This window comes from Bos indicus, chromosome 9 (genome assembly GCF_029378745.1).
Source record: "Bos indicus isolate NIAB-ARS_2022 breed Sahiwal x Tharparkar chromosome 9, NIAB-ARS_B.indTharparkar_mat_pri_1.0, whole genome shotgun sequence".
Classification (NCBI taxonomy): domain Eukaryota; kingdom Metazoa; phylum Chordata; class Mammalia; order Artiodactyla; family Bovidae; genus Bos; species Bos indicus.
Genome location: NC_091768.1, coordinates 60,584,301 through 60,611,810, shown reverse-complemented (window position 1 = coordinate 60,611,810; position 27,510 = coordinate 60,584,301). Strand labels below are relative to the sequence as shown.

At 38.6% G+C, this 27,510-nt stretch overlaps 1 protein-coding gene and 1 non-coding gene across 5 annotated transcripts in view; one reads left to right on the top strand and one right to left on the bottom strand.

The window, feature by feature from the left end:
- Positions 1-267: 267 nt before the first annotated feature.
- Positions 268-27,510, top strand: part of CASP8AP2 (caspase 8 associated protein 2) — a 35,060-nt gene continuing 7,817 nt past the window's right edge. For 2 of the 4 annotated variants that reach the window (XM_070796072.1, XM_070796070.1), the window contains exons 1-7: positions 268-326; positions 14,925-15,007; positions 19,374-19,442; positions 21,508-21,608; positions 22,166-22,240; positions 23,100-23,215; positions 24,954-27,172. In XM_070796072.1, coding sequence (XP_070652173.1) covers positions 14,953-15,007; positions 19,374-19,442; positions 21,508-21,608; positions 22,166-22,240; positions 23,100-23,215; positions 24,954-27,172 — 2,635 coding nt within the window. In that variant the 5' untranslated portion in view covers positions 268-326; positions 14,925-14,952. The other 2 variants (XM_019967350.2, XM_070796071.1) reach the window with 2 other exon arrangements.
- On the bottom strand, positions 21,189-21,252 carry LOC139185019 (U7 small nuclear RNA). The gene has a single exon (XR_011568611.1). It is a non-coding gene; the product is annotated as a U7 small nuclear RNA (small nuclear RNA).

Genomic DNA, 27,510 nt, shown 5'->3' with positions numbered 1-27,510 from the left:
CTTTCATTAAAGAGCCCCCAGACCCCGCCCTACCTCAGCCAAGGTTCTGCCCCTTCCGTACGGAAGCCCCGCCCCTTCTCCCCGCCAGGGCAGACCCCGCCCCTTTGCCTCAAACGCGAGTTTGGCGCCAACCTTGTTTTTTTTAATCCCTCCCAAAGGCGGGAACTATTAATGTGCGCCGAGGACGTGCTTTGCGTCCGATCCGATTGGCCGTGGACGCTTAGTCCCGCCTCCGGGTGCTAATAGCGAGCTGGCATTGGTGGAGATGCCAGGGAGACCAGAGTGTCCAGAGAGGATCCCAGGCTGCTTTGGGCCAGGCGGGGCGGGTAAGTTCTTGTAGGGGTCCGGTCTGCGCGGAGCTTCTGGGAAGAGTTTGCATGGCGCGGAAGTCCCTTTAGCGGAGGCTCACTGCGTCCGGAGAGCCAGGGAGTTGAAGGGAGCAGCGGAATCGGTGGGGGTTGGCGTGCGTCTAATGTCCGGGGCCCCCAGGAAGCCGCGTTCCTCGGAAGCAGCTTCTGGGTTTTCACTCCAGATCCCTCTGTGGTCCTTCGAGAGAATTCGGGAAGGGGCGGGGGCGAGGACTAGCGCAGGTAGGAATTTCGACCCTTCCTGCCCCTCCCCTCCAAAACCTATCTTTCCTTGAAATTGTCTTTTCGACCATTCTTCCTTCCCCTCCCCCCCACCAAAACCTATCTCTCCTTGCAATGTACTCGTTCAGATGTGATTCTCTGGAGGAATGGGTCTTTCCTGTGTCTGGTGATCATTGGATGTAGTTTGTTTCGGCCACTGTTACACCCAGAGAAGTTGTTTACCTTAATCTCTACAGGTATGAGAATCTTTTCCTAACACAGAGTAGACCCTAAATCAGATGTGAATGTATAATTCGTAGAGTCTCAAGATTTGCGCTTCAGACATCAACTTGCTATTGATTCTGATTCTTCCCTTTTCTTTCCCATTCTTTACAGCTCCAGCTCCAAACCTTGTCTGTCTTGAAGGCTCCTCCCCCATCTCACTCAGGGCTGTTTTGATTGGAGGGGGGACAGAGGCCTTCAGGGGAAGAATCCCCCTACCCCAATTAGTTATAGCGTTTCTTGCCATTTTGCAAAAGATCACCCATTAAAAACTTTTTTTTTTATATTTTTTTCTCTAATGAATATTCTTTTTGTCATCTGGCTTTAGAGATAGCTGAGTTCTAATCCCAGGTCTCCCTTTACCAGCTGTTGGACCTTGAGGCAAGTTTCTCTTATCTATTTCTGCATCTGTAAATTGGGAAAAAGAATAGTCTGTACCTCATAGGACGATGCTTCCTAGGGCCCACTTGACTTCGCGCTCCAGGATGTCTGGCATTAGTTGCGGTATGCAGGATCTTTAGCTGCAATATGTGACTTCTTCGTTGTGGCATGTGGGATCCAGTTCCCTGACCAGGGATTGAACCCAAGCCTCCTGCATTGGAAGCATGGAGTCTGAGCCACCGGATCACCTGGGAAGTCCCGAAACATCCTTATCTTTTACATCTCCCTAGCTATTTTCCTTCGGAGAAGGCAATGGCACCCCACTCCAGCACTCTTGCGTGGAAAATCCCATGGATGGAGGAGCCTGGTGGGCCGCAGTCCATGGGGTCGCTAAGAGTCGGACACGACTGAGCGACTTCACTTTCATTTTCAAGATAAATTAATAATGTATTTCGGAGAAGGCAATGGCACCCCACTCCAGTACTCTTGCCTGGAAAATCCCATGGACAGAGGAGCCTGGTAGGCTGCAGTCTATGGGGTCGCGAAGAGTCGGACAGGACTGAGCGACTTCACTTTCTCTTTTCACTTTCATGCATTGGAGAAGGAAATGGCAACCCACTCCGTGTTCTTGCCTGGAGAATTCCAGGGACGGGGGAGCCTGGTGAGCTGCCGTCTATGGGGTCGCACAGAGTCGGACTCGACTGAAGCGATTTAGCAGCAGCAGCAGCAATAATGTATTTAAGAGCATTTAGGTCAGTGGCTGGCACATAGGGTACAGTATGTGGTGTTTGTTACTCTTTTCCCCTTACATCATTTTAGGGATTTTGCTGTATTAGATTAAGCCTTTGCTGTGAGCCTAAAAATACCCTTTCCCTCTCCCCTGACTCTTTGTCTACATATATGTTTGTTTTTCTCTACAAATGTTTATTTCATTCCCTTGATTTTTTTTTTCTTAAAGGAAACCTCCTTCAGACTGTCTCTTGAAGACATCCTATCACAAAAGGCTAGGTGATCCTTCTCTCATCTGCTTTGCCTTCACATCTGAATTCATTGGGATTGTTCCTCAAAAGATTATGAGTGAGCTTGCAACGCTTTTCTTTCATCATCATGGTTCTCAACTTTAAAAAGTTTGCTTCTACACTTTGGTGCAACTCTCCTATCAGAAACAATTCTCTTTGTATATTGAGACACTCATTTGGAGAAAGATGAGAGCAAATGTGAAAAATCCTTCTTCCCAAGAGATACTGATACGTAATTCCTCGTCTTCTGTTTCCTGTCTTCCTTTTCAAGAGAATCACTGGTCTTTGTAACTTCAAGGGTGATCTCAGCTAGGGTAGTTATGTCTTTTTAATTGATGAAGTATAGTTGCTTTACAATGTTGTGTTAGTTTCTGGTATACAGCAAAGTGATTCAGTTTTATACATTCTTTTACTCTATATATTCTTTATCATGTTATTTTTCATTATGGTTCATTACAGGATACTGAATATAGCTTGCTGTGCTATAGGACCTTATGGTTTATCTATTTCATATGTAGTAGTTTGTATCTGCTAACCCAAACTCCTCATTTATCCCTTCCCCCCACTCCTTTTCCCCTTTGATAACTATAAACTTGTTTTCTGTGTCTGTGAATCTTTCTGTTTTGTGAATAAGTTAATCTGTGTCATATTTTAGATTCTACATGTAAATGATCTCATATGGTATTTGTCTTACTGTTTCTGACTTCACTCAATATAACAATCTTTTGGGCTAGCCATGGTGCTGAAGATAGCAATATTTCATTCTTTTTTATGGCTGAGTAGTATTCCATTGTGTATATATACCACATCTTTTTTATCCACTCACTTGTCAATGGACATTTGGATAGTTTCTAATCTTGGCTATTGTTCAGTTCAGTTCAGCTCAGTTGTGTCCAACTCTTTGTGACCCCATGAACTGCAGCATGCCAGGCTTCCCTATCCACCAACTGTGACTTGGGTTGAGTCTACCCAAAAACCCATGTCCGTTGAGTTGGTGATGTCATCCAACCATCTCATCCTCTGTCATCCCCTTCTCTTCCTGCCCTCAATCTTTCCCAGCATCAGGGTCTTTTCAAATGAGTCAGCTCTTTGCATCAGGTGGCCAAAGTATTGGAGTTTCAGCTTCAACGTCAGTCCTTCCAATGAACACCCAGGACTGATCTCCTTTAGGATGAACTGGTTGGATCTCCTTGCAGTCCAAGGGACTCTTCAAGAGTCTTCTCCAACACCACAGTTCAAAAGCATCAATTCTTCGGCGCTCAGCTTTCTTTATAGTCCAACTCTCAAATCCATACATGACTACTGGAAAAACCATAGCCTTGACTAGACAGACCTTTGTTGACAAAGTAGTGTCTCTGCTTTTTAATATGCTGTCTAGGTTGGTCATAACTTTCTTTCCAAGTGGTAAGCGTCTTTTAATTTCATGGCTGCAGTCAGCATCTGCAGTGATTTTGGAGCCCCCCAAAATAAAGTCAGCTACTGTTTGCAGTGTTTCCCCATCTATTTGCTATGAAGTGATGGGTCCGGATGCCATGATCTTAGTTTTCTGAATGTTGAGCTTTAAGCCAACTTTTTCACTCTCTCTCACTTTCATCAAGAGGCTCCTTAGTTCTTCACTTTCTGCCATAATGGTGGTGTCATCTGCATATCTGAGGTTATTGATATTTCTCCCGGCAATCTTGATTCCATCTTGTGCTTCCTCCAGCCCAGCGTTTCTAAATAGTAGCAATTATGTCTTGTCTTCTGTGCTATATACTTTTTAGACATCTTGTCCTGAATGTCCTACAGATAATTCAACATGTCTTCTTTGGTTCTCCATTTCAGTGGAAAGCATGACTACCTTGTTACGGAAGCTAGGAACTGAAGAGTTGTCTTTTGCAAATTGGGATTTTGATTATTTCAGCAAGTATTTTTTTTATTACCTACCAACCTGTCAGGCTCTATGTTGAGAGCTGGGGGTACAATGGTAAACAGAACAGACCAGGGCCTGGTCTTGGTGAAACGTATAGTCTAGTGGATGAGACAGATATTTCTCTAGCAGTCTCACAAAAATGTAATCATAAACTGAAGAGAGGCCATGTAGAGAAAGGACACAGTGTTATAAAAATATTTAACAGATGGTTAAATTTAACAGGGTCTTCCCTGTTGATTTTGACAGTGAAGATCTGCCTGCAATGCAGGAGACCCAGGTTCGATCCCTGGGGTGGGTTGAGTCGTGTCTGACTCTTTGCCACCTCGTGGAGTGTAGGCTGTCAGGAGTCTTCCTGCATCTCTTGCATTGCAGGTGGATTCTTTACTGCTGAGCCACTGGGAAAGCCCTTAAGTCACAGTATCAAGAGGAATTGAGTGAAGCACAGTGAGAAAAGAGTACTCCCTACTGAGGCCCTGTGGTGGTAGGAACAGACTGTGTTCTGGGAGCTGAAGGAAGGCCCTTATGATCAGAGCACAGACTCCTGGAGAATGGGGGAGAATGATGCAGACTAACACTGCAGCTTCCCCAGTGGCTCAGTGGTAAAGAATCCGCCTGCAGTGCAGGAGACCCTGGTTCGGTCTCTGGGTCAGAATGATGTCCTGGAGAAGGGAATAGCAACCTACTCCAGTATTCTTGCCTGGGGAATCCTATGGACAGGGGAGCCTGGCAGGCTGCAGTCCATAGGGTCGAGTAGAGTCAGACATGGCTGAAGCGACTGGGCACACAGCACACAACACTTAGAGGAGGGTAGAGGCTGGCTCACTCAGGGCTTTGTAAGCAGAACTGTGACAAATTTGTTTTCTAACCAGGATCAGCTGGAAGCACTGAAGAGTTTTAAACGGAGGGAACATGATCATATTTGCATTTTGAAAAGACAGCTCAGGCTGTGGTTTTGAAATGGGCGATATTGGGTACTTGAATAGGTGCTTGCGTGCTAAGTTGCTTCAGTCGTGTTTGACTCAGTGCGACTCTGTGGACTGTAGCCCTCCAGGCTCTTCTGTCCATGGGACTCTCCAGGCAAGAATACTGGCGTGGATTGCCATTTCCTACTCCAGGGGATCTTCCTGACCCAGGGATTGAACCTACATCTCTTAGGTCTCCTGCAATGGCAGGTGGGGATCTTTACCACTAGCTCCGTCTGGGAAGCCTGATACTTGAATACATTTTTCCTTAAATCTTTTTGATTCTGGCACTGAAATCTCTGAGGTCTGCTTCTAATCTTTATTTCCACTGTTAATAACTTAGTCACCCCTCATTGTCTACTGTATGTTATAATAGCCTTTGCTATCTGCCTTGCTACTAATATTTTCAATACTCTTCTTGCTAGAGTTGAATGTCTGAAATGCAGATTTTTTCTTTGAAATTCATATTTGATCATTATATTTCTTGGCCTTAAAAGCTTTTAGTGGTTCCCTCACTCTGTGGTTGAAGAAGTCCAAGTATTTCACCAGACTTTCTAAAACCTCAGTTCTCACATTCTATTCTGTGGCTTGCTTGTGAACTTATTGATAGATGTTGTCAGGAAGTGTGTTTGCACGCAGGAGTCCAGTTTCACTGAACCTTGGGATTTTGGAAATCTTGGGGTAGTGAATGAGAGGGTCAGAAGTGGAGGTGCCAGTGTCTGTGTTGACTTTATTCAGTAGGTGTTGGGAAGTAATACGAAGTTTTTGAGCAGGAAATGAGATGAACAGGATTGCTTTGGAAGAACTAACTCAACAATTGTGGGTAGCATGTGTTTGGAGAGCGAAGATAACTAGGTAGCTATAGTGGAGGCTGAAACAAATTTCTTCAGCAAGAACAAAGAAAAAGGGAGAAGCATCAGTAGGGATGGTACTTAAAGAAACAGTGATATCAGGAGGTGACAGATGTTGATGGAAAGATTTTTTTTTTGGTTTTGTTTTGGACTTGGTGAGCTTGGACTTATAGGAATGTATCTATTAACTTTAGCATCTTATTGCTGACTCCTGGTTTGTATTTTAGTACAGACAGTTCCTAGTTTTCAGGCACTGAAGGAGCAGCAGAGGAGTCTGATTTGGTATCCCTGTTTTTTGTAGCTGCTCTTGCTCTCCATCTCAACTTCTTTGTGTTTGCCCATCAGATGTTGAATCCAGACTTTGCTTTGCAGTTGTAGAAAAGAAGACTGATGTCCAGGAGCTTGTCACCTTAGAAGAGTATTCAGATAATTTTTACAACGGTCCAATAGCATTTAGAACTAGTTATGTGTTATTAAATTGTAACTACAGCTCTGTGAAGTCTTCCCTGTGAGCTTTTCATGATGAATAAGATAAGTAGTCTTTTGAGTGAGAGCCAGTGAATAAACCATGAGCTTTAGTTAACGGATATAGATATATTTTGGTTAAGGGTCTTTTGGTTGATTTCCTTGTTTATTCAGCACACCTTTATTTTCATATTTGTATATTAAGTGCTGAGAATATAGATTTTTAAAACTTGATCTCTGCTTTCAGGTTGCTCATGTTCTCTCTAACTGCTATCCAGTACAGCAACCTCTAGCCACATATGGCCATTTAACTTTTTTTTTTTTTCTTGGCCATGCTATACAGCTTGAGGGATCTTAGTTCCCTAACTAGGGATTGAGCCCCCGTGCCCCCAGTGATGGAAGTGTGGAGTCCTAACCACTGGACCACCAGGGAACCCCCTCTTTAACTCTTAAGTTAATTAAAACAAGCTACAATTTAAACATCAGTCTCAGTGTGTTAGGCCAAGTAATGGATTCACTAATATGTCCATGTTCTAATCTTAGGAACCTATGAATATGTTGCCTTACGTGGCAAAAGAAAGTTTTCAGGGAATTCTCTGGTCCAGGTTAATGGAGAAGAGTGTTAGAATCCAAGGTATGGATATTATGTGTGCTTATTGCTCCTTTGCTGGTGGAGCAAAGAAGTATCAATACATGTGTGTCTACTAACTCATGTATATACATGCACCTATAATTATGTCTAATCATCTGTATCTATGTTGAGTTAAATGTATGTTCTTACTGATGTCTTCAGCTATCATCTATTACCACAGGGGTCATTTTTAGTATGTTCTCTTGCTTTTCTGTAACCTTCTGCTTCAGTAGCAAGAAACCTGGCTCTCACTACCACCCACTGATTAAATCATTCAATTCCAATATACATATATAACAGATCGGAACTGTTACTTTGTACCCTAGTGGGAAGCAACTTCATCAACTAGAAGACAGTGCTTATACTAATTGAGATTTTAATGCTATACCATCTTCCATTTGGGGGGATAAATCTTACTTGTCCTTAGTGTACTTTTGTTTTTGTTTTTTGTTTAATGTCTTGCTGGATGCAGTTGGCTAATACTTTTAAAAGACTGTTTCTATGTTCATAAGAAAGATGGACCTAAAGTTTTCCTGTCTTGTAATTTTCCTGTTTTGTCCTGTCTTTGCCCAGTTTTGATGTCTAGACTGTACTAACCTTACAAATCTTGTCTCTCAGCCTTTCCCCCCCATTTGTTGTCTGGAATAGATTTTATCTCTTCTTTGAAGGTATGATAGAATTACAAGTTTCTTTATGAGTAGATTATTGTATTGAACTATTTAATCATTATTTAATCATCCCAGATTAACTACTGTGTTGAATTATTTTAAAATGTGTTCATATTTTCGGTTTCTTCTTTAGTCAGTTTTGACAAGTTACGTTTTTCTAAAAAGCCATCCGTTTGATTGAACTTTGAAATACATTTTGTTAATAACTTAATCTCTGCTGTGTGTGAGACTGTTGTGCATGTGTGCTCAGTCGCTCAGTCGTGGCCAACTCTTTGGGACCCCATGGACTGTAGCCCGCCAGGCTCCTCTGTCCATGGGATTTTCCTGGCAGGGATACTGGAGTGAGTTGCCATTAGGGGATCTTCCTGACCCAGGGATCGAACCTGAGTCTCCTGCAGCTCCTACGTTGGCAGGCATGTTCTTTACTGCTGAACCACTGGGGAAGCCCTTGTGAGGCCATACTCCTTTTCTATTCCTAATGTTTGTTCTTTCTTTTTCTTTATTAGTTTTGCTAGGTATATGTCTATTTGATTTGTCCTTTTAAAGAGCTATCATTTATTTTTATTCATCTTTAGAGCGTTGTTTCTTTTCATTAATTTATGTTTTTTATGTGTTTCTTTCAGTTTACTTTGTTCTTTTTGTTGAGTTGGATGACCTAATTAATATTTTGTATTCTTTTCCTAAAAATTTATTTCATGCTATAACTTTTCCTCTAAAAGTATTTTTGTTGTATCCCACAAATGTTTTGTAGTATATACATTGTTAGTTCTGTGTATTTCCTGATTTCCATTAATATTTGTTCTTTGCCCTATGTTTGTGGTTTTTGAAAGTAATTGGGAAATTTGAAAATGCACTGTTAATTTCAAACTTTATTAATAAAAGCATGTCTGAAATTTGTTGAAACTCACTGTTACAATATGTTGTCCATTTTTATAAATGTTCTTGGAAGTAATACAAGTATAGTAATTTAGTGTAGGTAATATAAAAATCATCAGATCAAATCTGTCAATTTTGTGTTCAGAGCTATATCTTTAAATCTCTTTTAACTGCTTGATTAGCAGAGTGTATTAAAACCTCTGTTGCGATTGCCTACAAGTATCAGACAAAAGCCACATGGTAGCTTTGAAAGAGAAAGTGTATTAGAAAGAATTGTTAACAGCAAGTTGGAATAACTGGGAATTGGTTAGTAAAGAGTTAAAGATAACCCTAAGAAAGAAGGAGTAGCAGATACAGGATCAGCCACTACCTTTAGGGTTGAGATAGATCATCCAGAGAAAACCCATCTCCCCACCATTGGAAAGAGTGTGGCCCAGGCTAATTGAATGGTGGAGAAATTGCTAAGTGCCTTGCTGGTGACAGTACTTTGGACTTAGCAGAGGAGCTGCATAGGGAAGCCCCTAGATGCTATTGGGTGCTGTGGGATCCAGGAGTTGGAGAAGCTGCTCTCTCCATAAGCCTAGCAGGAGAAAGCTATGTCCTGCAGGAGTCCATTGTAATAGCAGCCTTATGTATAGGAGGCAAGCATGTAGAAAAATTGTGCCCTTGCAGAAACCTAGTGCTGGAGAAGCTGTGTACTGTAAGTATTGAATGCTGGGGAATGCTGGCTCTGCAGGAACCTGGCCAGCTAGACACACTGAAAGTAGGAAGAGAAACCCCCTTCCTTTCCAGGGTCCCTTCAGCACTCTCTACTGACAAAACTGTACATAGGGCTAGTTAGCAAAGGAGAAATATTTTCAGGGCCTACCTCCATTATCACACAAGGGTAGATAGGGAATAAAGAGGCATCATAATTCCCACAGTTCCTTTAACTTTATGTGTATATACATATATATAAATAATTCTCAGAGACAATTTTGAAGATCTCTTAGTGCTACATCTATTGTGACTAATAAATGAGCAATCACTTTTCTCTTAAATTTTAAAAGTAATTTAAATGTATATGTATTATTTGGTGGTAGGAGCCTAGAAAGTAAGGTTTGCAGACGGTGATCCCATAAACAATTGGAGGAAAAAAGTTTAAGACAGGTGAGGGGCAAAAACTCAGGATTTTTTGGATCTCTTGTATTTGCCAATTTTAAATAACCAAGACAAGCAGAATCTTTTTTTTTGTTTTTAAAGTAATAACTACCAATAGTAAAAACTGAAACTGTGAAATGATATGCAGTGAAGGCTTTGATCTGTTTGATCTGTTTAACCAGGTCATCAGATTAATTGGTCACCATTTTGTGGGGAAAAAAAGCCATTGAGTGATGCTCCCTTCAGTTTGCAGCTAGTAGTAGGTTACTGCCAGGAAACCTGTGAGTTTCTTCTCCATCAGTTGTGTGCTGCTTTACCAAGAGTTAGTTGTGTTACTTGCCAAATGTGATTATGCCATTTTTGTGTTTTGTAATTATTGCGCAGGGTATAACAGAGTTGATTAAACATATACGTATACTTTGATTTTATCTAAAGGCATAATATATAAATTATATCTCTTGTGGTAGAATCATGACCTTTCCTTTGAGTATACATCCAGTGATTAGAGCTCTGACTTCCTTGCACACCAAGAAGATGTTGCTTGGGATTTCCAGGACTGTTTTCATTTGAGTAACAAATTCTATACTTCTGAGTCCACCTGAGTACAGACTAGATTTTCTCTTCTAGTATTTTGGATTATGTCACCGTCACTTGACTTGACAGCAATTGTAAGTGTCTTGCTTCTCACCTTTTAGACTTTCTAGAACATTCACTCTAGTTTTCCCTGGTAAACAGCTGAATAGTAATCCCACTCCAGTATTCTTGCCTGGGAAGTTCCATGGACAGAGGAGGCTGTTAGGTTATAGTCCATGGGGTCGAAAAGAGTCAGACATGACTTAGTGACTAAAATAACAACAATCATACTTTTACTTAGAAAAATAAGGAGATAAACATAATTGGATTTGAAAATAGATGCACCTGGTTGTTGGTAGGTTATCTCAGTTGATGAGAGCAGAGGTATGCAGGCACAGGTACCCTTAATAACCCCAAATAGCCATAGTGGCCATAGTTCATTGACTGTGGGCAACATTCATATACCTTACAGGCAGAATGGAGAGTGTCAGATCAGTTCAGTTCAGTTCAGTCACTCAGTTGTGTCCGACTCTTTGCGACCCCATGAATTGCAGCACGCCAGACCTCCTTGTCCATCACCAACTCCTGGAGTTCACTGAGACTCACGTCCATCGAGTCAATGATGCCATCCAGTCATCTCATCCTCTGTCGTCCCCTTCTCCTCCTGCCCCCAATCCCTCCCAGCATCAGAGTCTTTTCCAATGAGTCAACTCTTTGCATGAGGTGGCCAAAGTCCTGGAGTTTCAGCTTTAGCATCATTCCTTCCAAAGAAATCCCAGGGCTGATCTCCTTTAGGATGGACTGGTTGGATCTCCTTGCAGTCCAAGGGACTCTCAAGAGTCTTCTCCAACACTACAGTTCAAAAGCATCAATTCTTCGGCGCTCAGCCTTCTTCACAGTCCAACTCTCACATCCATACATGACCACAGGAAAAACCATAGCCTTGACTAGACGGACCTTTGTTGGCAAAGTAGTGTCTCTGCTTTTGAATATGCTGTCTAGTTTGGTCATAACTTTTCTTCCAAGGAGTAATCGTCTTTTAATTTCATGGCTGCAGTCACCATCTGCAGTGATTTTGGAGCCCCCAAAAATAAAGTCTGACAGTTTCCCCATCTGTTTCCCATGAAGTGATGGGACCAGATGCCATGATCTTAGTTTTCTGAATGTTGAGTTTTAAGCCAACTTTTTCACTCTCCTCTTTCACCTTCATCAAGAGGCTTTTTAGTTCCTTTTCATTTTCTGCCATAAGGATGGTGTCATCTGCATATCTGAGGTTGTTGATATTTCTCCCATCAGTCTTGATTCCAGCCCAGCGTTTCTCATGATGTTCTCTGCATCTAAGTTAAATAAGCAGGGTGACAATATACAGCCTTGACGTACTCCTTTCCCAGTTTGGAACCAGTCTGTTGTTCCATGTCCAATTCTAACTGTTGCTTCCTGACCTACATACAAATTTCTCAAGAGGCAGGTCAGGTCGTCTGGTATTCCCATCTCTTTCAGAAGTTTCCACAGTTTATTGTGATCCACACAGTCAAAGGCTTTGGCATAGTCAATAAAGCAGAAATAGATGTTTTTCTGGAACTCCCTTGCTTTTTCAGTGATCCAGTGGATGTTGGCAATTTGATCTCTGGTTCCTCTGCCTTTTCTAAAACCAGCTTGAATATCTGGAAGTTCACGGTTCATGTACTGTTGAAGCCTGGCTTGGAGAATTTTGAGCATTACTTTACTAGCGTGTGAGATGAGTGCAATTGTGTGGTAGTTTGAGCATTCTTTGGCATTGCCCTTCTTTGGGATTGAAATGAAGACTGACCTTTTCCAGTCCTGTGGCCACTGCTGAATTTTCCAAGTTTGCTGGCATATTGAGTGCAGCACTTTCACAGCATCATCTTTCAGGATTTGAACTAGCTCATCTGGAATGCCATCACCTCCACTAACTTTGTTCGTACTGATGCTTTCCAAGGCCCACTTGACTTCACATTCCAGGATGTCTGGCTCTAGGTGAGTGATCACACCATCGTGATTATCTGGGTCGTGAAGATCTTTTTTGTACAGTTCTTCTGTGTATTCTTGCCACCTCTTCTTAATATCTTCTGCTTCTGTTAGGTCCATACCATTTCTGTCCTTTATTGAGCCCATCTTTGCATGAAGTGTTCCCTTGGTATCTCTAATTTTCTTGAAGAGATCTCTAGTCTTTCCCATTCTGTTGTTTTCCTCTATTTCTTTGCATTGATCGCTGAGGAAGGTTTTCTTATCTCTTCTTGCTATTCTTTGGAACTCTGCATTCAGATGCTTATATCTTTCCTTTTCTCCTTTGCTTTTCGCTTCTCTTCTTTTCACAGCTATTTGTAAGGCCTCCCCAGATAGCCATTTTGCTTTTTTGCATTTCTTTTCCATGGTGATGGTCTTGATCCCTGGCTCCTGTACAATGTCATGAACCTCCGTCCATAGTTCATCAGGCACTCTATCAGATCTAGTCGCTTAAATCTATTTCTCACTTCCACTGTATAATCATAAGGGATTTGATTTAGGTAATACCTGAATGATGTAGTGGTTTTCCCTACTTTCTTCAATTTCAGTCTGAATTTGGCAATAAGGAGTTGATGATCTGAGCCACAGTCAGCTCCTGGTCTTGTTTTTGTTGACTGTATAGAGCTTTCCCATCTTTGGCTGCAAAGAATATAATCAATCTGGTGATGTCCATGTGTAGAGTCTTCTCTTGTGTTGTTGGAAGAGGGTGTTTGTTATGACCAGTGCATTTTCTTGGCAAAACTCTATTAGTCTTTGCCCTACTTCATTCTGTATTCCAAGGCCAAATTTGCCTGTTACTCCAGGTGTTTCTTGACTTCCTACTTTTGCATTCCAGTCCCCTATAATGAAAAAGACATCTTTTTTGGGTGTTAATTCTAAAAGGTCTTGTAGGTCTTCGTAAAACCGTTCAACTTCAGCTTCTTCAGCGTTACTGGTTGGGGCGTAGACTTGGATTACTGTGATATTGAATGGTTTGCCTTAGAAACAAACAGAGATCATTTTGAGATTGCATCCAAGTACTGCATTTCGAACTCTTTTGTTGACCATGATGGCTACTTCATTTCTTCTGAGGGATTCCTGCCCTCAGTAGTAGATACAATGGTCATCTGAGTTAAATTCATCCATTCCAGTCCATTTTAGTTCGCTGATTCCTAGAATGTCGACGTTCACTCTTGCCATCTCTTGTTTGACCACTTCCAATTTGCCTTGATTCATGGACCTGACATCCCAGGTTCCTACGCAATATTGCTCTTTACAGCATCGGACCTTGCTTCTATCACCAGTCACATCCACAACTGGATATTGTTTTTTCTTTGGCTCCATCCCTTCATTCTTTCTGGAGTTATTTCTCCACTGATCTCCAGTAGCATATTGGGCACCTGCTGACCTGGGGAGTTCCTCTTTCGTATCCTATCATTTTGCCTTTTCATACTGTTCATGGGGTTCTCAAGGCAAGAATATTGAAGTGGTTTGCCATTCCCTTCTCCAGTGGACCACATTCTGTCAGACCTCTCCACCATGACCCGCCCGTCTTGGGTAGCCCCACGGGCATTGCTTAGTTTCATTGAGTTAGACAAGGCTGTGGTCCTAGTGTGATTAGATTGACTAGTTTTCTGTGAGTCAGATAAGTTAGTGAATGTCAGATAAGTCAAGATGTTTTTAAACTGCTTTGGATTCTTATGTTGCTTCCAGTCTCGTGCTATATCGAATATTCCTGTATATACATATTTGTAATCATGTGCTTGATATATCTATAGAGCAAATTACTAGACATGAAATTGTTTAAATTGCATTTAAAAACTTGATAGCTGTTTCCAGATTACCTCCTTAGAGTTTGTACCAGCATATGCTCTATGTATGAGAGTATATATGAGCATTGTTTAGTTGCTAAGTCATATCTGATTCTTTTGCAACCCCATGAACTGTAGCCTGCCAGGCTCCTCTGTCCATGGGATTTCCCAGGCAAGAATCTAGGAGTGGGTTGCCATTTCCTTCTCCAGGGAATCTTCCCTACTCAGTTATCAAACCCACGTCTCCTGTTTTGGCAAGCAGACTGTACCACAGAGCCACCTGGGAAGCCCATGAGAGCATATATGTCATTTTCCCCACACCTTTACCAGTCTAGTGTAGTATCAAGCTCTTTGCAGTTTGCCCATCTTACTCCCTTGTTGTTGAAAACATGTATGTCTAGAGCCTCATGTATTTCTAAGATTACCCCCATGTTTGATGATTTGTTAAGAGGACCCACAGAACTCACCACATGTTTGCACTTACTTAGTGTGATAGTTGGCTTATTTTAGTATAAAAGTTAATTTATATTTTTGTGTACTTTATAAAATTGGCATTGTTTACTTTGTGATATGGGTTAATCATATCAGCAAATTTAAGATTTTTTGTTTTATAGTTTTAGCTTTTAGAAAACGCCAGACATTAAAAAAAAAAACAGCAGAGTGAACTCTGTCATTGTGTCCAAATTTGAAAGTTATCTTTTAACTTAAAGCTAAGTTTAGTCTCTGAATTGTGAGGTTGATTTTAACGGTGGAGAATATTTTTATTTAATACCTTAGATGGCGACTATCAAAAAGAAATAGGATCATGGCAGCAGATGATGACAATGGTGATGGAACAAGTTTATTTGATGTCTTTTCTGGTAAGAGCTCATTTTAAATGTTTTTCTAAATTTATTTAATTATAAAGTCATATATTTATTCTCATTGATAACACTGTCATTATCAACTTTTTCTCCTCACATGTAAATGAATACAATGAAGTGCTTGGCAAATAGAAAGTGCTTAGTAAGTGAGAACTTTCTTATTTTATACTTTCAGGCCTCTTAAATATAATAAAATTAACAACTTTGCCAGTATAAGCAGTAATGATTTTTTATTGTCATATTAAAAAATATAAGGGAAAAAATATAAGTAAAAAAGCTGGCTTAAAACTCAACACTCAAAAATGAAGATCATGGAATCCAGTTCCATCACTTCATGCAAACAGATGGAGAAAAAATGGAAATAGTGACAGACTATTTTGGGGGGCCAAAATCACTGTGGATAGTAACCATTAAATTAAAAGACACTTGTTTCTTGGAAGAAAAGCTATGACAAATCTAGACGTGTGTACGTGTTAAGTTGCTTCAGTTGTATTCAACTTTTTGCACCACCATGGACTGTAGCCCACCAGGCTCCTCTGTCCATGGGATTCTCCAAACAAGAATACTGGAGTGGGTTGCCATTTCCTCCTCCCAGTGATCTTCCCGACCCAGGGATCGTACCCACATAGCTCCTGGTTGTCCTGTGTTGCAGGCGGATTCTTTACCATTAAGCCACCTGGGAAGCCTGACAAACCTAGACAGTATATTAAAAAGCAGAGACATCACTTTGCCGACCAAGGTCCATCTAGTCAAAGCTATGGTTTTTCCAGTAGTCATGTACAGATGTGAAAGTTGGACCATAAAGAAGGCTGAGTGCTGAAGAATTGATGCTTTCAAACTGTGGTGCTTTAGAATACTCTTGAGAGTCCCTTGGACAACAAGGAGATCAAACTAGTCAATCCCACAGAAAGTCAACCCTGAATATTCTTTGGAAGGACTTGATCCTGAAGTGCCAATACTTTGGTCACCTGATGCAAAGAGCCAACTCATTGGAAAAGACCCTGATGCTGGGAAAGATTAAGGGCAGGAGGAGAAGTGGGCGGCAGGATGAGATGGTTGGAATGGCATTATCGACTCAGTGGACATGAGTTTGAGCAAACTCTGGGAAACTGAAGGACAGGGAGGCCTGGTGTGCTGCAGTCCATGGGGTCACAGAGAGTCGGGCATGACTGAGTGACTGAACAGTGAACAAGGGGAATTCCCTGGCGGTCCAATGGTTAGGACTTGGTGCTTTCACTGATAAGGTGTATGTGTATGTGTTTATATATATATCCACACACACACATATACCATATATATACTTCTATATATGTGTGTGTGTGTGTGTGTGTGTGTGTGTGTGTGTGTGTGTATATGATAGATACTTGTTACTCTTGAAATTGATATTTCCAGTAAATGGAGTGGTACTTGCTTATTGTTGTTTTGGGAAGAATTAATAGTCACAAATAGATTATTAGTTTGAAAGAGATAGCCAAGACCTAATAGTAAAATAAGCTCATAAAATGGAAATATTTTTAGTAATATACAGATTTTAAACTTCCAAATCCTGACATAACATTTTAGTTCTTTGGTCTTAATTATGCTATGACAATCTCATTAAATTTTTTGAGGATATAGTTGTATATTTATTGATCAGAATTATGAATGCTATAGAATGAAAAGGGCACTTGTAAAACATGTCTAGTAGAATTCCATTTTTGCTTGATGGTGATTTAGTCACTAAACCATGTCTGACTCTTGGACCCCATGGACTGTAGCCTGCCAAACTCCTCTGTCCATCAGATTCTCCGGGCAAAGAATACTGGAGTGGTTTGCCAGTTCCTTCTCCAGGGGATCTTCCTGCCACAGGGATCGACCCCAGGTCTAATTCCAGGCAGATTCTTTGCTAACTGAACTATGAGGAAAAATATGTTTAAAAAAATAATATCCATAGACATGAATAGATTCACATGGAATATGGCCGTCATAACCACTCTGGATAGCATTATTTGTTTTTTGGTGTCATTTAATTATTTTTGCTGATGTTTTTTCAAATTGTTATGCTGCTATATATTTGTCTTACAATATTTTTTCTTTGAAAAATTCTAAACCAATTAAAAAATGGAAAGTATAATATAATGACCACCTTTACTTTTGATTTAATTCATAAGTATCACAACTGTAACTCTTATTTTGAAGGACATAACTATTTTGTTATTCTCATTTGCTGGAAATAGCTGTTTTCATTTCTGTATATTGCTCTCTCAAGTTTTTGTCCACATGCATACATTGTTTGATAGTCAGATACACAGTGTACATTTTTATTTTTACTAGTTAACAATTTCACAAACATTTTTATTCCTATAACATTTTTGTACTTGTCTTCTATTATATCTGTAGTTTCAGACTTACAGAAAAGTTGCAAGAATAAGAACATGAAAGGAGCCTTTTACCTATGCCTGTGGCTTTAACACTGTGCACATACTTTTTAATTTATACACATACATACACACAGTTTTTTCCCTGACCTATTTGATAACCAGTTGTATACATTATGGTACCTTACATCCAAATACTTCAGTGTATATTTCACGAGCAAAAGTTGGTTTTCTTACATAAAGACAGCATAATCATCAATTTCAGTAAATTTAACACTAATTCTATAATTTTATTTAGTCTGCCATCTTTATACCAGTTTTATCAGTTACTACAATAATGTCCTTTATTGCTGTGATTGGATTTAGACCTATCATTTTAAAAGTTTAGTTTGTCTCATCAGTTTTTTTCCTTTCTGATTTTCTTGCCTTTTTCAAGTATTTGAATGTATTTTAGAATTTCATTCTGATTTACAAATTAGCTTTTTGGTTATACCTTTCTGCAGTGGTTTTTATAATTGGTTGCTCAAGGGACTGCAATATACATCTTTAACATTTTATAGTCTAGTTATTAAAAGGTGAGAATCTTTATGTAAGATGTAGAGTCTTGTACATATAGTTGCATTTGACCTCTTCCATCCCTTTTTGTTAAAAATGTCTCGAACCCCATGGTACAGTGCTGTAATTTTTATTTTAGCCTGTTGTATGTATCTTAAATAAACTAAGAGGAGTTAAACCAATTAAGATGAAATATTAGTCTTTTGTATTTACTCAGTTATTTACCGTTTTTGTCCTTCTAGTATTCTCTAGTATCCTTCTAGCATCACTTTCCTCCCCGTTGTCTCTTTTCTTCTGGGACTCCAGGTATATAGTATGTGAGAACTCGGGATATTCTATAGGTTAGTAAGTGATCTTTTTAAAAATATTTTTTCCTCTAGTCTTGCAATTGGATAATTTATTGATCTGTCTTCAAGCTCACCGCCTCTTCTGTTGAATCTTTTTACCTTAGGTATTGTAGTTTCAGTTTTAGAATTTTCATTTGGTTTTGGAGTTGTTTTTATTTGTCTACCAAGATTTCCTTTGATAAATTTTGAATTGCGTTTAGGACATTGTAAATGTTTGAGATATATGATTCTGTTATATTCCTCTGAAAAGTGCTAGTGTTTTGATTTTAGCAGGCATTTATCTCAACTGAACTTGATCTTCTGTCTTCCCTGTGGTGAACAGTAGCTGAAATCTCTGTTTAGCTACAGAGATTTTTTAGGTTTTAGCTGGACTCCTGGGAGTTTTAACCTTTACTTATGTTATTCAGATTTGGGCACAATTTGGGGAGTCCTCTATGGCTCTTTGGATTTCCTCTTTCTAGTTGCTGTTATCACCCCCAAAATTTTTTCTCTAGTTCTTCAAGCTATTAGGACTAGAAGTGTCCATTTGAGTTTCTCTGCCTGCTGTGGCTCCAACTAGGGCTTATCTTTGCACAAAAACTTGTTAAACAAAAAAAAAAGGGGGGGTAGGAATTCATTGCTTTTTGCAGGGGTCATCTCCTCTCCAGTTTTTGCCTGCTTTGGATTGCTATTTAGTTCTTCAGATAGATTTTTTTTTTTTAATTTAGCTACAGTTTGCATATAATATTACAGTAATTTCAGATGTACAATATAATAATTCCATATTTGTATATATTGTGAAATGATTGCACAGTAAATCCAGTGATAGAGCATTAACTAAAGTTAGCTTTTAGTATTTTGTTTAGAGTTTTTATTTTTGCAGGAAGATTGTTCTGATACTGGATTGGGAATCTTCTGACTAGTATGGTTTTGAAAGTGAGTTTTTAAGTCTGTATCTATGTACTAAGATGTGCATGTTTATAAGGACGTACAAAAGCTTCTAAACAGTTTTCTTTTTTGGCACAAGACTGATACTCCTTTTCTGGTCCTTCAGAGTAGAAATGGAAAAACTTCACTAAGTACAGAGTCAGTTTTAACTAGTCTTTGATTTTTTTTTTTTCCCAGCTTCTCCTCTTAAAAATAATGATGAAGGTTCTTTGGACATATATGCTGGGTTGGACAGTGCTGGTTCTGGTATGTAAATTCTGTAACAAACTACTGTCTCATTTTGTTTGGTCAGTCTGTTGGAAGTGTTTATTTTGTTGTTACCAATTCCTGGCATAACTCATAGCTTCTCAACAGTTTGCCTTTTCTTTGAAGTGATTGTACTCAGGTAACTATTTTTCACCCAAATCTTTATTGGTGAAAAAATTAGCCCTTAGGTTTGTTTTTCATCTGGGTGTCAGATTTAATCAGACCTTATGGAAGAGTATTTTGTACCATTGAAAATAAAGCTGGTAGTGGTGACTACATATATTACCTTATACACTGTTACAGGCTACGTGATATAAGAACTCTTTTGAAAAGGGTAGGTACTATATATATTTTCAAATGAATCAGTATGAGTATAATATGCAGAGTCTAATGACCTGTCTAATTGAGAAAACTTCTGCAATCAAATTTTTCAAAGCTTCAAACAAATATGATCTTTACGTCTGATTTGTTGACAAATTTGTTTTAGGTAAAGTGGTTTTCCAGTTCTAATCTGAAATTAGTATAGATTTAGATGAAATACAAAAGATGGAGAAATGTATAGCTCTTTGGGTAGAGGTAGACACTATATCAAAACGCTTAACATGTATATTTTTCTTTTTTTACCCTAGTTTTATTGAGATATAATTGACTTATAATATTAAGTAGGTTTAAAAATGTATAGTATGTTATTTTATCAACACATAAATATTGTTCACTTAAATATTGTGAAATGGTTACCACCATAGCATTAGCTAACACCTGTATACCATCACATGATTACCATCTCTTTAAGATTACTCTCAGCAATTTTTGATTATATAAAATAGTGTTATTAACTATAATCACTATGCTGTACATGATATCCCCGGAACTTAATAATCTTATAGCTGGATGATAGTTTGTACTTGTCCACAAACTTGAAAGAGTTTGATCAATATCTCTTTTTCCCCACCCCTAGCCCTTGGTAACCATTTTTAGTCTCTTTTTCCATACATTTCAGTTTTTAATTTTTTTTTTTTTTTTGGCCCCTCTGCCGGGCTTATGGGATTTTAATTCTCCCGTCAGGAGTGGAACCCGTGCCCCCTGCATTGAAAGCATGTAGTCTTAACTTGTGCACTGCCAGGCAGTTCCCTTTATTGAAATATACTTGACTTACATTGTTTTGTTAGTTTCAGGTATACAGTAAAGTGATTCAGTTAGATAGATAGAGATATATTCTTTTTTTGTCTTCTTTTCCATTATAGGTTATTATAAGATATTAAGTATGGTTGCAGATTTTAAATTCAGGTTTTTAATTCGAGTTGATTTCTGTGTGTGCTATATAAATATAAGGGTCTACTTTCTTTCTTTTGCTTGTGGCTGTCCAGTTTTCCCAGCACCATCTATTGAAGGGACTATCCTTTCCCCATTGTATATTCTTGGCTCCTTTGTCATAAGCTGGGACCGTATACGTGTGCCTGCCTGCGAAGCCACTTCAGTCGTGTCTAACTCTTTGCAACCGTATGGACTGTGGTCTGCCAGGCTCTTCTGTCCATGGGATTCTCCAGGCAAGAATACTGGAGTGGGTTGCCATGTTCTTCTCTAATGGATCTTCCTGACCCAGGATCAAACCCAGGTCTCCTGTGTTGCAGGCAGATTCTTTACCACCTAGCCGCCTGTGACTGTACATGCCTGCCTTTATTTCTGGGCTTTCTATTCCGTTCCACTGATCTCTGTATCTGTTTTTTTTTTTTTTTTTCCCCCCATGGGGGTATTTTCTGGTGTGGACCAGAAAACCTGCTAGACAAATTGTAAAAGAGCTGTAGCACTTATGTGTTTGTTCTTATTCCTATAAAAATATACTTTTGATTACTACAGTGTTGTATTATAGTTTGAAATCAGGAAGTGTAATGCCTCCTTCCTTCATCTTCTTTCTCAAGATTGCTGTGGTTATTTGCAGTCTTGTGGTTCCATACATATTTTAGGATTGTTTTTCCCATTTCTTAGAAAAATGCCGGAGTTTTTATAGGATTTTATCAAATCTGGAAATACTTATTTTAATGGAAGGGTTTCTTCTTTGTTTTAGACAGTGCATCCAAATCCTCTGTACCATCCAGGAATTGTTTGGATTTATATGAAGAAATCCTGACTGAAGAAGGAACTGCAAAGGAGGCAACATATAATGATGTATGGATTACCAGAATTATGAACAACGGTTATTTTGTGCTTTGATATCTCCTGAAATGCAGGCATTGGCTAACTTCTGAATAGGCATTCTATGTTTGAGAAGTAGCTCTTAGACTAAAAGAACATTTACATCAGTTTCTGCCTTCCAATCTGCTTTGAAACAGTGTCTTCTGAATGTTTGGCTAAATGTAGTTATAATTTTGCTTAATTAAATTTAAGTATCTATGTAAAATCTCAACAGGTAAATCAGTGTGATAAAACATTTTGTCTTTTTATGATTTGTACTACATTATAAATTGTCCCAAGACTTCATTCAGGCAAATTTCTTTCTACCTTATTTGAATTTAAAGTTTGGAGACTGAATGTGAAACTAAAGAAAGTAACATTATTGGCAGGCCTAACTTAAAAACCAGTAATCTAACTAAATACCTGTTAATAGAAATAGACCTCATTTACTCTATTTTGTGAGTTGATTTACAAAATTCTAAATATTTTGAAATGTCATTTAAGTTAAAAAAAAAATTTAAAATGATGCTTGATCTTCTTGTATTTTACAGTTGCAGGCAGAATATGGAAAATGTCAGCTGCAAATGAAAGAGCTGATGAAAAAGTTTAAAGAAATACAGACACAGGTAGAATTATAATGAATATTTTATTTTTGCCTTATTAGCCTTTAAAATAAAAATTTAGTAAAATTCTTTGTTAGAAATTAAAATGCTAAAGGATTGACAGATTATAAGGAAACTTTTTTTCAAAGTATTATGTGAAATATCAAATCTGGCCAAATATGCATTATTTCCAGTGTCAATGAAACTGATAAAACTGCTTGATTTGTTCAATGATATTGTCCAATGATTAAATAACTGTTGCTAGACTAGTTAATAGTTAAAGAATAGAAAATTTTGATTGTATAGGTGGTTTAAAAGAATGGCTTGAGGAGCCAAGATTAGAATGACTGATGGGGGAAAATGGTGGTACCCTCACAGTTTTTGCCAGAGTGACTTTTTTTGTTATGCTGCAGAATCAGGAATGTCCTGTTCTGATTTTTATGTTTTGATAGTTGTTTCTTTTTCTTTTCCCTTTCTCCCAAAGAGCCAGTCAGTCCTCAATTCATTCTTTGTTCACCTAAGAATTAGTATATTATTTCAACTTAAACTTCCAGTTATTAAATATAACACAAATTTTATAATTTCCAAAATAATGACCCAGGCAGAACTTTTTTTCTGTTTATTTATTGGTTTTTCATTTTGATTCCTCTTTTAAATTGTTTCATTTTAAATAGCCTTTCTTTGGTGCCAGTTTCTTCTCTGAATCTCAAACTCCCCATTTGTATAATGAGCATCACTGTACTCCTCCTATGACTATGAGAATTTCATAAAATAAAATAAGTCATGCCTAGCATGTAGTTAGCATTCAGTAATCAATAGCTATTATAAACAGTGGTTTATTCCATAGATACATACTTTACTAAATATATTTTATGATGTTTAGAATTTTAGCTTAAAAAATGAAAACCAGTCCCTTAAGAAAAATATCTCAGCACTTATCAAAACAGCCAGAGTGGAAATAAACCGCAAGGATGAAGAAATAAATAATCTTCACCAAAGGTATGATTGAGGGATGTGGATATGTTTGTAAATTACATGAATATTGCTATGTGGAATATTTTTAACTTTGAAAAGATAATAAAATCATGCATTTTGTTAAATTTTTAAGGTTTCACTGAGAGGAGATAATATTCTAATAATATATTGTCATAATGATTTCTGTATGATTAGTAATAGAATATTGCCACATACCTCTCTGAATGTATCCAGTTTTATAATATACTGGGATCTTGTTCTGATATTCTTTGATCCTGAGAAGATGATGGTGTATGTCATGGGTTCCAGAAGGGGCCCACCAAATTACTAAAATACAAGGAGGATGTCTGTGTTATACATTCTGTCATAGACAACTCTTAAAATATCTCTCAATTATATATTCTTTTTCCTCTGAAATAGATTTTCTACTTAATTTCTCTCTCTCTGTCTCTCACTTTTTTTTTTTTTGTTTGGGGCAGTATTTGACTTCAGAGAATTGCATCTCTTCTCCTTGATAGTCCAAACCTCCAAAACAGTTACCGAAATTTGCTATCTCTGTTTCTCCACCTCCCATTTCTACTCACTCTCGAACCCAGTCCACTCTGACCTTTTCCTCCTGTGACTACCACTAAATTCATCATCTAGTTTTGACTTCTCATTTTAACTTGTCTTTACACACAATTTGACATAGTTGACCCTTTTTTCTTGAAATAGTTTCTCCCTTTGGGTTTCATGATCCTTAGTTTTCTTCCTAACTTGAGACTTATTTTTCTGGTGAAGTTGGTTTTCTTCAAAGCTATATCTTTACTTTCCTTTCTCTTTCAGTATTTTCTTTTGATGTAATCTTACTTGTACTAGTCAGTTCCATTTATATGTAGATAACTACTTTACATCTGTACAAAATTTTCAAAATTACCTCATCCAAAACTGAATTCAAGATTGAACCCATTCCATTGTTCCTTGCTTAGTGGATTCCCCAACATTTATTCAGCTGGTGCAAGCTAGAGAGACTGAAGGATAGAATGACCGTTTAATTTATTGCCCAAACCAGGATACTTTTGAGAGTAGAAGGAAGTGCTGTTAGTAATTACACTGATATTACTTGGCAAACTGGGACTTGCAGGCACCCTGCCTTGGAGTCATCAGTGACACTTAGCTCTTTGTCATCCTTCAGATCCAATTCATTACCATGTCCTGTTGATTTTTATGTCTGTATTCTCTCAACTCATTCATTTCTCTCCTATTTCTACTGTCACTGCTACCCATCACCTCTCAGCTAAACTGGCAGTGGTCTCTGTGCTCAAAACTGTTTATCACCTCTTGCTCCTTCCAGCCTCTGGTTTCTCACTTCTTAATATTAAAGCCACAGGATACTTTGTAAAGGACAACTTAGGTCATCTATCACAGAACTACCCCATCCCACCTCTTCTCCTCTTTTTTCCTGCCACTCTTCCTTCCCTCCCTTCTTTTCTTTCTCCTGTAGTGAAGGAAATCTGAATGACATTGGCAAGTGCTGGGAGAGAACTGAGAGGTCCTTCAGGCTTTATTTGAGCAAAATAAATGAAAGAGAGTTCCTTATTTTAAAAACTTATCCATTACATTGGAAACTGGTAAATTCTTATACTTTTTCTTTTTTACAAAGTAAAATTAGTTTTGCCGGTATGTGGACCCCCAATTTTAAAGTGTATCACATGTGATTAAACCTTGGATTATTAAAAAGGAATTAACCTTGTTTTTGGTGTATATTTCTATTTCTCAATAGACTGTCAGAGTTTCCACATTTTCGGAATAATCATAAAACTTCAAGGACATCAGATCTAGTTAAAACAAAAGATCTTAAATCCAGATCTCCCCATTTGGATGACTCTTCAAAGACTGATCACAGAGTGAAAAGTGATGTTTCTAAAGATGTACATTACAGCACTTCACTGCCAAACCATGAAAAGGAAGGAAAATCACACTGTGAAAAAAAGAGCACTTTGCATTTGCCTACATCTGTTGAAAAACACTCCACCAATGGCATTTGGTCACGTTTCCATTATCAGGTTAGTGAGAGCAATTCAAATGAGGATCATAGAAGAGGAAGGAAAGATAGTCGACATAGCCAGTACAACCGGGGGACTGACAGAATACGAAAAGACTTGAGCACTAGCTATGGTGATGGTGAACCGAGGAACACAGAGGCCAGTCAAAGGCTACAAGGACATCCTGAGAAATATGGTAAAGGTGAACCAAAGGCTGAAAGCAAAACTGCAAAGTTGAAAAGTAACACGGATTTAGATTATAAAAATGAACGCATCAGCTCTTCTTGGGAGAAAGAAAGCTCTAGAGACAAGTCACACACTCGACTAGAATCTCAAAGTGACAAAAAACTCGAAAGACAAAGTGAAAGGTCACAAAATGTAAATAGAAGAGAACTTAAATCACAAGACAAAGAAGAAAGAAAAGTTGATCAGAAGTCAAAATCAGTAGGGAAAGGCCAGGATCATTGGAGAAGATCTGAACGAGCGGTGCTTCCGCATTCCAAAAATGAACCATCAAAGTCTTCACACAATTCAAATAAATACCATCTAGAGGAGAGAAGAGGCTGGGAAGATTGTAAAAGAGACAGGGCTGTAAGTAATCATAGTTTTCAAGAAGGAAGATGTCCCTCTTCTCTTTTAGCCAGTAGAACTCACAAACACATTGATTCCACAGAAGTTGATTCTGTGCACCAGCGGGAAAATGCACCTTTCAGAGCAGAAAGGCACAGAACTGAAGAAAAAAGGAAAAGGGAACGAGAGAACAAAGAAGAAAATAAGCATATCAGAAATGAAGACAGAGTACCTCCAGGACATTTGCAGAAGACTAACAAAGAAACTAAGAAAACCACCGCAGACTTAAAGAGACAGAATGAGCCAAAAAATGGTAAAGGGGAAGTCTCTAACAATGATGTTTCTGAAGGAGCAAATAATAAGGAGCCAGCAGTTAGAGCTGAGAGTGCCCTAAATGAACCACAAAACAAAGACTTAAAGTTGAGCTTTATGGAAAAATTGAACTTAACTCTTTCTCCTGCTAAAAAGCAGCCTGTTTCTCAGGATAATCAGCATACAATAACGGATCCTCCCCAATCCTGTGACATATGTGATTCTGAGTCGTTGGTGCAGGCTAAGACTGTGACATGTGTTCCCTCTGTCAGTGACCATATCACAGAGGAAACCAAATCTGAGTTATTGGAACCAAAGGATGCTCTTACAGCAGCATTTCAACCCAGGACCAGTATTTCAGAACGGAAAGTAGAAGAAAATAGTTTGTCTGTTGCATCTGTGGAGAATACTGTGCCTTGTGACACACCCATATGTGGCACAGAGACTTCCTTCTCAGCACCTGTGGAAATGGAACCATCAGAATCTTCGTTATCTTCATCCACAGAAATGAAACAGACTGTTAATGGTGCCAGGGCAGCAGTTCCTGTGAAAATAGACATAGTACAGACAAATGTTTCTCAGAACGTTGGCTTGGAATTGGATAGCAAAAGAAACGGTGACTTAAATTCTTGTAGTATTTCTGAAGAGGCAGAAATGAAGGAGGCTTTTTCAACAAATGTGACCAAATCCAGTGAAAGCATTTTGCAGCCTTCAGTTGAAGAAACTGACATTCTGCCAGCCGTCCTTTCAGAAGGTGGTACACCAAAACTTGAGCCTTCTCTTGTAGACCCACCACTGGTTGAGAATAAGTCTTGTCATTTGGATCCTTGCTTACCTAGAGAGACTCCAGAATCTTCACTTCAGCAGACTGAGTTAATGGATGACACAGTGGAAGTTGGTGAAACAAACTCAGTATATCATGATGATGAGAACTCAGTTCTGAGCATTGACTTTAATCAACTGAGACCTATTCCAGAAGCCATCAGTCCTCTGAATAGTCCAGTGAGACCTGTAGCAAAAGTTCTTAGACTGGAAAGTGCATCTCAAGTTCCATTATATAATAATAATCATAAAGGTAATACTTTATATTATCTTCTATAATTTATCTTTATGTGAGAATGTAAAAATACACCAGCAAGATGAATTAATGCTTTTTATTTGATAATATAACTAGTGTTTAGACCTCTATTGTTAACTAGTAATGTACATTGAGCCTTTAGTCTGGATTTAGGTAATGCTTATTTATACAAAAAAGAGAATGGTGGGACAGATTGTTTCAAATATTCTTTGCCTGTTTTCAGATACTTCTTATTTAAAAACCATCATCAAATGGCATAGAGTAGGTGATGCTGCTAACATCAAGAAATGAACAGTTGGTTTTGCTGGTTACCCAAATGATCAAACTGCACTATC